The 11,057-nt window shown below is 50.4% G+C and overlaps 2 protein-coding genes across 2 annotated transcripts in view; both read left to right on the forward strand.

Annotated features, from left to right (window-relative positions):
* CENPB (centromere protein B, 80kDa) overlaps nucleotides 1-1,795 on the forward strand; it is a 2,794-nt gene extending 999 nt beyond the window's left edge. Inside the window, exon 3 of the mRNA XM_006877690.1 lies at nucleotides 3-1,795. Within this exon, the coding sequence (XP_006877752.1) occupies nucleotides 3-1,795 (1,793 nt within the window). The remainder of the gene's footprint in view (nucleotides 1-2) is intronic.
* Nucleotides 1,796-3,265: 1,470 nt separating this feature from the next.
* SPEF1 (sperm flagellar 1) lies at nucleotides 3,266-7,909 on the forward strand. Its single transcript, XM_006877691.1, has 8 exons — nucleotides 3,266-3,322; nucleotides 5,123-5,240; nucleotides 6,422-6,533; nucleotides 6,865-7,021; nucleotides 7,189-7,228; nucleotides 7,330-7,390; nucleotides 7,598-7,721; nucleotides 7,802-7,909. The coding sequence occupies exons 1-8, from the start codon at nucleotides 3,266-3,268 to the stop codon at nucleotides 7,907-7,909; spliced, it is 777 nt and encodes a 258-aa protein (XP_006877753.1).
* The last annotated feature ends 3,148 nt before the right edge of the window (nucleotides 7,910-11,057 follow it).

Here is an 11,057-nt window from a genome sequence, read left to right on the forward strand (position 1 = left end):
GCGGCGGCAGCTGACGTTCCGGGAGAAGTCTCGGATCATCCAGGAGGTGGAAGAGAACCCGGACCTGCGCAAGGGCGAGATCGCGCGGCGCTTTAATATCCCGCCGTCTACGCTGAGTACCATTCTGAAGAACAAGCGCGCCATCCTGGCGTCGGAGCGCAAGTACGGGGTGGCCTCCACCTGCCGTAAGACTAACAAGCTATCGCCCTACGACAAGCTTGAGGGGCTGCTCATCGCCTGGTTCCAGCAAATCCGCGCCGCTGGCCTGCCAGTCAAGGGCATCATCCTCAAGGAGAAGGCGCTGCGTATAGCAGAGGAGCTGGGCATGGACGACTTCACCGCCTCCAATGGCTGGCTGGACCGCTTCCGCCGGCGCCACGGTGTGATGTCCTGCAGCGGTGTGCCCCGCCCCCGGGCTCGCAACTCTGCTCCTCGCCGGCCTGCGGCGCCCGCCAGTGCAACCACGGTGCCCTCAGAGGGTAGCGGCGGAGGCTCCGGCAGGCACACTTGGGAGGAGCAGCAGCCATCAGTGGTCGAGGGCTATGCCTCGCAAGACGTGTTCAGCGCTATCGAGACCAGTTTGTGGTACGACTTCCTGCCGGACCAGGCCGCCGGCCTGTGTGGCAGCGACGGCCGGGAGCGCAGGGCCACCCAGCGCCTGAGTGTCCTGCTGTGCGCCAATGCCGATGGCAGTGAGAAGCTGCCCCCGCTTGTGGCAGGCAAGTCGGCCAAGCCCCGTGCAGGCCAAGGCGGCCTGCCCTGCGACTACACTGCCAACTCTAAGGGCGGTGTCACCAGCCAGGTGCTGGCCAAGTACCTGAAGGCCTTGGATGCGCGCATGGCCACTGAGTCTCGCCGTGTCCTTCTGTTGGCTGGCCGCATGGCCGCCCAGTCCCTGGACACCTCAGGCCTGCGGCATGTGCAGCTGGCCTTCTTCCCATCAGGCACAGTGCAGCCTCTGGAGCGGGGTGTGATCCAACAGGTGAAGGGCCACTACCGCCAGGCTATGCTGCTCAAGGCCATGGCTGCACTAGAGAGCCAAGATCCTTCACGCCTACAGCTGGGCCTCATAGAAGCCCTGCACTTTGTGGCCGCAGCCTGGCAAGCGGTCCAGCCTTCAGACATAGCCACCTGCTTTCGAGAGTCTGGCTTCGGGGGTGACCCTGATGCTACCATCACTACTGCCCTCAAGAGTGAAGGGGAGGAAGAGGAAGAAGAGGAGGAGGAAGATGATGACGATGAAGAGGAGGAGGGAGGAGAAGAGGGAGAGGATGGGGAAGGAGAGGAGGAAGGAGAGGAGGAGGAGGGAGGAGAAGGGGAAGAACTGGGGGAGGAAGAGGAGGTGGAGGAGGAGGGTGAAGTTGATGACAGTGATGAAGAGGAAGATGAGGAGGAGAGCTCCTCTGAGGGCTTGGATGCCGAGGACTGGGCCCAGGGAGTAGTGGAGGCTGGAGGCAGCTTCGGAGGTTATGGTGCCCAGGAGGAGGCCCAGTGTCCTACGTTTCATTTCCTGGAAGGTGAGGAGGACTCTGAGTCAGACAGTGAGGATGAGGAGGAAGATGAGGATGATGAGGATGAAGATGAAGAAGATGAGGAGGATGGTGACGAGGTGCCTGTGCCCAGCTTTGGGGAAGCCATGGCTTACTTTGCCATGGTCAAGAGGTACCTTACCTCCTTCCCCATTGATGACAGGGTGCAGAGCCACATACTCCACTTGGAACATGATCTGGTCCATGTGACCAAGAAGAACCATGCCAGGCAGGTGGGAGTGTGGGGTTTTGGGCATCAGAGCTGAGCCATTGGGTCTGGACATGCCTCTAATCCGGATGTGGCAGCACCAAACCAGAGAGCAGCCTCTGTGGATGCAGCCAGGGTGGGGAGCCCCAGATTCTGTAGTATTGCTTCCCTAGCCCTGTGACAGGCTCCATCACCTGGGTAGGGCTGGAGCTGGGCTCAATCTCACTGCCTGCTTGTTGCCTCTTTCTCAGAATCCTCTTTCCTCTCCTTTGCCCCTGGGCCTGGGGGACCAGGTGACGTGGGCGGGGAGCTGTCTGGTGCTACCACACCATGCCATCAGTGGACTAGACCACAGCAGCAGCCAGGGATAGACCCTGGAAGCTCCCGGCCAGAGAGTGCCTGTCTCCTCTGCCATCCACACCAGGTCCTTGGTAGGGGAGGACCCCAAAGCCATTCTGGGAAGGGCTCCCAGTGGAAAGTCCAACCTGACCCTGGGCCATCTCAAGAAGCACAGTTCTAACTCGCTGCAGGTTCCTGAACCTGCCTCTGCCTGCTTTCCCACCCCTAGCTCCCAGCCCTTTTCTCTGGCTCAGTCCATGTTACTTTGGCCTTTGGTTTTCTTTCCAGTTTGGAGAGTCCCAAGAGGCCCTCTAAGGGAGTGATAATGGTACTTCCCAAGTGGGCAGCTGCAGTCCCCATGCCTCTCATCCCTCTCTGGCAGGGCCCTATCCTGGGCAGAGCGGCCTGGGGCTGGGCCCAGAGTCTGGCCTTCAGCTGCTCCTTTCCCAGTTTGAATTCAATAAATCTGTTCACCCCTCTTTTGTGGGAGTGAACATTTTAACAGCCAAGGATGCATCCTTCATGGTCTGGGCTTGCGTCTGTCTTGGGGGAACGTCCTTTCCTGGTTCCCTTTGGCCCCTGCTCAGGTGGGACGTGGAAGCAAGTGTTGAGAGAGTAGCCAAAGCCTAGGCCAGGGTGAGGGGCAGGGGAACTCTCAATATCATTTCTAAATACTACATGGGCCTTGGGGAAGGGTCTTAACTGGTTGGGCCCTGCCTGGCTCTCAGGGCTTTAGAAGTGAAAGGGTTTAAAAGGTTAGAGTGATTTTGGCTGGGAGGGTGCTAACAGTCCCTGTTGGCCAAATCAAAACAGCATGCACCTGGGTACTAGACCCACCAAAACTGACTAAAGAAGGCCCTTGCAGGAGGGGGCCAGGACAGAAAAGTGTTGGGGCAGTGTTTACTTAACTTAGTGCTTTGTTGTTATGTGCCTCGATTTCGACTCAGCGACCCTGTACAGGGTTTCCGAGGCTGTAAATCTTTAATGGGTGCAGAAAGCCTCATCTTTCTCCCGTGGAACAGCTGGTAGTTTCGAACTGCTGACCATGAGATTAGCAGCCCGATTCGTAACCACTATGCTACCAGAGCCCCTTTTTAGTGCTTTAAAGGGGGAGTTTTGTAGGTTTTTCAGTGATGGCATCTTCAAGTGTGGTAGCCACCCTTGAGGCAATGATAGGAGGAGGGTGAAAATGGCCCATGAAATTGCTGGGGACAGATTGCACTCTCTAGAGGCTGAGGATAAATTGGTAACTCCCTAGGCAGAAGGTGAAGGCAGACCTGTAATCCTAACCTACCATTCTACCACCTCCTGCTTTCTAGCCCAGCCCCTCCCTCTCAGCCTCCCTCTGAGAGGCCCTCAGTGGTTCCAGCCAGGGGAGGGCCTGAGTCTGAGCTGGGCAGGTAACTCTGGGCCCCAAACCGGTTTTCCCACCTTGACTGGGGCTGGCATGTTCCTTGTTCCCTCTGCCCTACCGTCACCCTGCAGTTCCTCCTCTCCCCACCTTGGAATGTTAAAGGGGGGGTGGAGGGATGTCCAGGTCATCTTTTGTCCCTTGCCTGCCATAGATGTGTTCCCTTTCAGAAAAGCTAGGCCACCATGCATGACTGCAAAACAAGAAGCTGGGTGACTGTCCCCACATGGAATGGCTTTCCACCCATGTGGCACTTTGACCTCCCTTCAGGCCTTCAAGGCTTCAAAACCAAATGACTGCCAAGAGCAGTTGAAATTCCCTGTGACACCAAGTGGAAACAGATCAAGAAGTTATAATACTAGCCACTGACCTGCTCTGTAGATGAGAGCTGTGGCCTTTTCTAACCCCCGTCGCTTGCCTCAAATGCCAACCAGACAAACCACTTCCATTTGTTTCCTGCCGACAAAAATGTCCTTTTTGCTGGAATTGAAATGATCACATTAATGGTCATGCCAGCTGATGTTGATAGGACCCTTGCTGTGTGAGAGGTGGTGTACTAAGCATTTTAGATGGATTTGCTCAAAAGCCTCTATAGAGCTGGAAAATCATGAAATGAAATAACAGGTAAAGAGAGGTGCAGTAATTTGCCCAAAGCCACACAATTTGGTGGAAGGAGGTTTTTCCCTCAAGGTGACCCTGGAAGTGCTGCTTTATTGCTCCTCTGTACACCTCTTCACTGATGGATGCATATTCTTAACCTTCCTAAAAACAATGCTGTTTTGAAATGGAACAGATTGATTCTAGTTGGTTCCAAAGTGAAATTCATTTATAATATACTAAGAAAAGCCCTTTAGGGGACATAAGGGTCTGGAAGTGTGTACAGAACCCTGCCAGTCCTCATACAAATACAGGTCTTTTGTGAACTACAAATACTTCTAGTCTGTACAGGTCTTTATTACTCCACTGGGACAAATAAATGAGAACCAGCCTCATTTCACAAAAGAACAAGGTTTAAGGAGTTGAGTGACCTGCCTCAGGCACTACCTTAAAGCTCTGGTGTTCTTTCTGGAAGTCTGATTGACGTATTAAATGTCTCACCAGTCTTAAGAGCATGGAGCTTTGGGGAGGAACCCAACAAGAAAGCATTATTACATAGCTTATCGCACAGTCCAGATGGGTAACAGATTGTTAACAGTGGACCCCGAAAGAAAGCTGATAAACATGGTGATGTGAAGCGGCATTCTCTTGCTAAAGGGCCCATAAGGGGCATCCCAGTCCTGGAGATTCTAACGCAGGGATTCTTGGGGCCTTGTCGCTAAGCATTGATAGGTCGCAGAGTAGGGCAATGGCTGATAAGCACAAATGGCTTGGCCGCAGACGTGAAGTCTTCTTGGGGTAGACGGGAAAGTAAGGCCCCCTTACAGCTATTTTAAAGGTGGAGTCTGGGAGGAAGTAGCGGGAAGGAAAACTGCAACTCCCAGAAGCCACTGCTCCCTGGCGAGTCGAGTGGTTGCTATGGTTTCACAAAACAATATGGCCGCTCTCAGATGGGCGAGTGAGGACGCCGACAGCAGCTGAAGAAGCAGCTTCTGAAGGGTCGTGAGGCTGAGATTGGCTACTGCACAACTGGAACAGCTTGACTTTGCCGGGGCGCCAATGGACGAGGAAACACTGCACCAGCTATACTTGTGGGTAGACAACATTCCTCTTTCCCGGCCCAAGCGAAACCTTTCCCGAGACTTCAGTGATGGAGGTCTGCACCTGTGTGTATCCATGTGCGTCTACATGTTGTGTCTTTTGTGTACATGTGTAAAAGACTTATGTGCATACGTGTCTTTTTGTGCTTGGAGAGGGGTATAGAAGTCTGACTGCCTCCTGGTACTTTAGTAATAGAAGGTGTATGTATGTGTTTTCTATACATCTGTGGGAATTTGGATACGTGTATTTGGACATGTTCTATCCTGTATGTATGTGCGCATATGTGTACATATGCATCTCTATGTGTGTGCATCTGACTCCTTCCTGAGACTTTAATGACAGGGATGTGTCCTTGTATGTCTTTGTGTATCTCTGTGTGTGTGTGCGCACACATAGCTGTGAATTGTAGTTTGTCTTATGGGAGACTAAGCACCTGTGTGGCCTTGCATTCTGCCATATATATATATATATATATATATGTGTGTGTATGTGTAATAGATGAGTGTGTGCATATGGATTTCTCTGCAATTGTGTGATTGTGTGTCTGTGTCTGTATGTCTGGTACATTCTTTTTATATTTCAATGAAATGTGTGTCTCAGTGTGTGTATATTTAGGAAGGTTATGTGCAGATGAGGAACTCTGGTGGCACAGTGGTATAGCACTCAGCTGCTAACTGAAAGGTTTGAACCCACCAGCCCCTCAATGGGAGAAGGACTTGGCAGTCCACTCAATAAAGATTTACAGCTTTGGAAACCCTATGGCATGGTTCTACTCTGTCCTACAGGGTTGCTATGAGTTGTAATAGACTTGCTGACATCAGGTTTATGTGCCTATGTTACTGTGTGTTTGTGTATGTCTGTGTCTGGGCATATATTATGTTCTGTGTCTACACATCTATACTATTTGTGTATCTGTAGGAAGGTTTCCTTATATGTGTCTCTGCTTGTGTGAGTGTCACCTGGGACTTTGGTGTTGGAGTGTGTATGTGTGTTAATAGGGAAAGCATACAGCTTCTTTGGAGTATGCTGGAAACTCTTGTCTTCGCTCCCTGATCACTTCTTTTTTGTTCCCTTTCCCTCTTTTCCCTCACACCTCTCTCCCTACCACCCTATCCCTTTCCACATCTCTACCTTTCCACCACCCTTTAATTTTCTACTCCATCCTTTTCTTCTCCCACTTCCCTTTCTTCTATGCACCCCCCATCCTCCTTATCTGCCCCATCTCCACTCCTTCAGTCCTCGTTGCTGAGGTCATCAAGTTTTACTTTCCCAAGATGGTGGAGATGCACAACTATGTGCCGGCCAACTCTCTCCAGCAGAAGCTCAGCAACTGGAGTCACCTGAATAGGTAGTAAAATACCTGCTCCAGCCCCTACTGCCCTCCCCTGGAAGGGCTGCTAAGGCAGCCCTGTCTCTTATGACCTGGTGGTGGTGGTGGGTGATGATAGCAGAGAGGGCGGGCCAACGTGGTTACCAGATCCAGTCTAGTAACAAACTCAAGGGACCCATACTCTGGGGAGGCAACAAGCAATCTCAGGACACCTGAGCAAGACGACTCAGCTGTATTGTCCCTTGACTCCCTCAGGGCTGCTCACTTAGAGCTCAGATTGCTTTCCTCTCCATTCCCTCCTGTCATTGCCTTAGGACCTAGTCCATCATCCCCCATATCTGCCCCTCAGGAAGGTGCTGAATAAACTGAACTTCTCGGTACCAGAAGACATAATGCGAAAGATTGCTCAATGCGCCCCAGGTGTGGTGGAGTTAGTGCTCATCCCACTGCGGCAGCGCTTGGAGGAGCGGCAGAAGCGCAGGAAGCAGGGCTTGGGCTCCTTACAGGTACCACCCTTGTCTTCACATCTCCATTCACTCTGGGGAGCTTTGCAGATTGTGGAAAGCCCACCCTTGGTGAAAAAGAGAATCTGGCCTGGGCAGATGCAGAAGGGGCAAGGGGCTCTTTGAGGATGGGTGAGCCGTGGATCACAGTGGACCTGGGGTTCTTTCAGGAGCTGGCTCCCCAGGATGGCAGTAGCTACATGGATGTGGGTAGGCAACCTTGCTTTCCTCCGGTGCTTCTTTCTTATCACTGATGAAAAAAGGTATGAGGGAAAGGCAGTACGGTCACTCCTTCACGTGCTTTATCTCAGGTTTGTCCCAGAAGGTCGGAGGAGAAGGTGTCCCAGAACCACAGGGAGGAGAACTGCTTAAGTAAGGGCTACTGTGGCTGGAAGTTCCTGACCTCACCAGCCCTGGTTGTCTGGTAGGGGATGGACAAGAAGGGGTTATGCTGAGTCTGGGAGGGAAAGGAAGGCAGGAAAGTGGAGAGGAGCAGCATCCGAGCATACTGGAAAGGTGACGGTGGGTCCTGAGGTCCAGGCCTCTGTTAAGCTGCTTTCTACTTGACCCCTCCCCCAGGGGAGCCCGACTGCCCGCACCCCGCCCTCTGGGGTATAGCCAGGCTGTACAAGGTGACCCAAGCTTCATCCTTCAGATCGCTGAAAAGGAGCAGGAGCTGTTGGCCTCACAGGAGACAGTGCAGGTGAGGGCGGATTAGGAGGGTATGGGGGCTTGGGGCCCACAGAGCTTGGGGCAGGCTTGACCTCTGCATGCCCTGCCCAGGTCTTGCAGATGAAGGTGAGGCGCCTGGAGCATCTGCTGCAGCTCAAGAATGTACGCATCGAGGACCTCTCCAGGCGGCTGCAGCAGGCACAGCGGAAGCAGCGCTGAGCTGTGGCTCAGGCTGCGTAGTGAAGCCGGTCCCGCTAGAGCACAACCACCCAGACCCACCCACTTACCAACAGACTGAGGACTAGGCAGGCAGAACCAGTCATTTTCTCATGAACGTACTGAGCCCATAAGCCCCCTTCCTTGGGGGTGGGGTAAGGGTGGGGAGAGGCCAGAGAGGAGCCCTAAGAGCCAGGCATCCAGACTGAGCCACCACCTTCCACTCTGTCTGGATCAGGGGAATGGACTTCTTTCCAGAACCCAGGAGCTGCACAGAGACTCAGCATGCCACCCAAAGTAGTGCTCAATGACTTTGGGGACCCGCTTTGGCATACCCGGTAGGGTGCTGGGCCTTGGGAGGCAACACTCCTGTTTGCTCCTCACCCTCAGAATTGGGTTCCTGTCCAGATGCGAGGACAGCAGAGTGTCCATCCAGTCTGGTTCTCAGCGCTCTTGGCCACAGGGAAAGCTGTCAGGGCAACTGAGGATCTCCTTTGCCCCTCCTGGGCTCTCACCTGGGACCCAGCTTACACCTGGAGACTACAGCAGCTAGAGAGGAAGGGGTGAGGAGTGGGCTCAACCAGGAAGGCCAATCACCCTTCCTGCCCACTGGGATACCTTTAGGAATGTCTGGGGATGTTGCCTTTATTAAAGATGGTGTACTTTTCTTTCCTATGCCTGGCTTCTCTCTTGGCTTTGATCCCTGAGAGCAGCACATTCCTGTTCCTCTTTTGCTGGTCCCCCTCCAGAGGTAGGGGTGTGTGTGGAAGAGCATTATGAGTAACCCCAGAGAGGATCTCAGTTACGGGGTGACTGAGCCCTGTGTTACCACTACCTATTGGTTGAGACACTCTGGTAGTCTAACCTCTAAACCTGGCCTAGACTGGTCCCTAAACCCACCATCACAGTGACCTCTAACCTTATACAAACCCAGCCCAAAACACAGGGTTCACACTCACCTTCCATCTTGCCCAAAGACTGACCCCTAACTTGTCCTGTGTGTGATTTTCAACCCTGTCCACAGACTGATCCCAAGTTCTATGGACTTAGGCCAATCTTAACTTCCAACCTGACCAAGATAGCATGGTGATGTGTGACCTTAACTCTGATTGTTTATTAACCAGTTGTGTTGTACATTTATAAATCCTGAGACCCAGCAGTTTCACTTCTAGGCACATGCCCAGGGGAAATTTAAGCTCTTGCGTCTGGGAGACAGGATTGTTCATAGCAACAAGTATTTGTAAAAGCAAAAAAGGTAAGAGTCTGTGAGCTCAATGGAAATTACTGTCTTATGTACTGCAATCATGGAAGTGACATCATATCACTTTACAGTATTCTGTTGATTAGAAGCAAGTCACTAGGTCCAGCCTACACTTAAGGTGAGATAACTACACATGAAGAAAGGATAAAGTTTATCATTGTGGTTACCTCTGGGAGGAAGCAGGGGGCAGAGATGCAAGAAGCACATATAAGCGTTCATAAGTGAGTCATTCATAGACAAATGAAATGAAAGTATTATTAACTAAGGATTATGTTTAGTCCACTTCTGTACCTCCAAGGTCCTAAAATAATAATAAAAATTGATGACTAATCTTGACCTTGGTCTGGTCCCTATTCCTGCTCTCAGCAAGGTCTTAGTCTGAACTTCCAACTACCCCAAACTAACCACTACCCAAGGCAACTCTGACACTATTACCTCTCCAGAGTCTTCAACAGGTCTCCAGAGTCCCATTCTCTAAAGCTTTCATCTATGCAACCACCCCAGTGGGTCCCAGGAGGGTGGAATAGTCCATGGTTCTGCCTGAAAGGAGCACAGTGGGCTCAGAATGCAGGTCCACTGCCTTCAGAGGCTGCTGACCTTCTCCACTACAACAGCTGGGCCAGATCCTGGAAGTTACTCTTCTTTGAGCAACCCCATTTCTGGGAATCCAGACATGACTGAATCATTCTCAACTTGTATTCTATAAAAAACCTGCCAAATAAAATGCCAAAAACAATGGAGAATTTTACTGAACATTTCTTGGAGATACAAAGGTGGGTTACATCATACATTATAACTCTGATCCCTCTTTAAGCATCTCTCTTGATCCCCAAACTTATCTCTGACAGCTGCTGACATAGTTCTCTCCTCCTGCTCCCTACTCTTCTCTCCCCTTTCTAATCCACACTAAATTTGATTATCTCTGATTCGTTCATTAATTCCTCAAATGTTTACTGAGCACATACTATATGCCAGACACTGAACTAAATGCCAAGAACACAAAGATGAGTATAAAACATGATTTCTATGCCCCCTAGTTTACAATTCTACCAGGGGAGACAGTCCTATAAAAAGGTACTTAAGCATTTGTGCTACTGAATGTTTTCAACTGATAAAACATATACATGATTTAAAAATAAAAAATAAGTGAAAATTTCCTTGCCTCTACCACACCTCTAATAGGTCACTTTCATTTTTAACATTTGGTCTCCTTCCAGAGTGTCTTTATATGAATAAAGGCAAATATATACATTTATAGCAATAATAACATATATCTTGGATATGTTAACCTGATATGCAGTTACAACCTTGCTTGCTGAAAGTGAAGAAGATGTAAAATACTGATAAATATCAAAGTCCACAGCCTTCAGTATGATTGCACCTTAATGTAAAGTCCTGGTATGGCATTGTGGGATGAGCAATTGGACTGCTAACCACAAGACTGGAGGTTCAAATCCACAAGGTACTCCTTGTAAACCCTATACAGGATCACTATGAGTCAGAACTGATTCAATGGCACTTAACAACAGCAACAACAAATGAAGAAAAGACTGAAGTTGTCAAATACTTCATTTTCTTAGATTCACAATCAACATTCTTGGAAATATCAGTCAAGAATCAAGTGACATACTGCATTAGACAAATCTGCAAAAGACTTTAAAATGTTCAAGTCTAAAGATATCAGTTTGAGGACTAAGGTGAATCCAACCCAAGCCATGGTTGGTTGTTTTTGTTTGTTTGTTTTTAACTTGTGAATTGACTAAAGGTTTACAGACAGGAGCATTACCTTTATATTCAACAAATCACATACTTTGTTTCATTTCAATTAATAAAATCCCCTTCCTGCAGTAACAGTCATCCTTCTTCCTCCCTGTGGCTTCCCATAGACAA

The sequence above is a fragment of the Chrysochloris asiatica genome, unplaced genomic scaffold (genome assembly GCF_000296735.1).
Source record: "Chrysochloris asiatica unplaced genomic scaffold, ChrAsi1.0 scaffold00555, whole genome shotgun sequence".
Taxonomy (NCBI): Eukaryota; Metazoa; Chordata; class Mammalia; order Afrosoricida; family Chrysochloridae; genus Chrysochloris; species Chrysochloris asiatica.

Bases quoted from the DNA above. Each gene is read 5' to 3' on its own strand.
- SPEF1 (XM_006877691.1), top strand. From the start codon at position 3,266: ATGGCCCATGAAATTGCTGGGGACAGATTGCACTCTCTAGAGGCTGAG. The intron at 7,229-7,329 runs GTAGGCAACCTT...GCTTTATCTCAG, and splicing joins CAGTAGCTACATGGATGTGG to GTTTGTCCCAGAAGGTCGGA. The intron at 7,722-7,801 runs GTGAGGGCGGAT...TGCCCTGCCCAG, and splicing joins CCTCACAGGAGACAGTGCAG to GTCTTGCAGATGAAGGTGAG.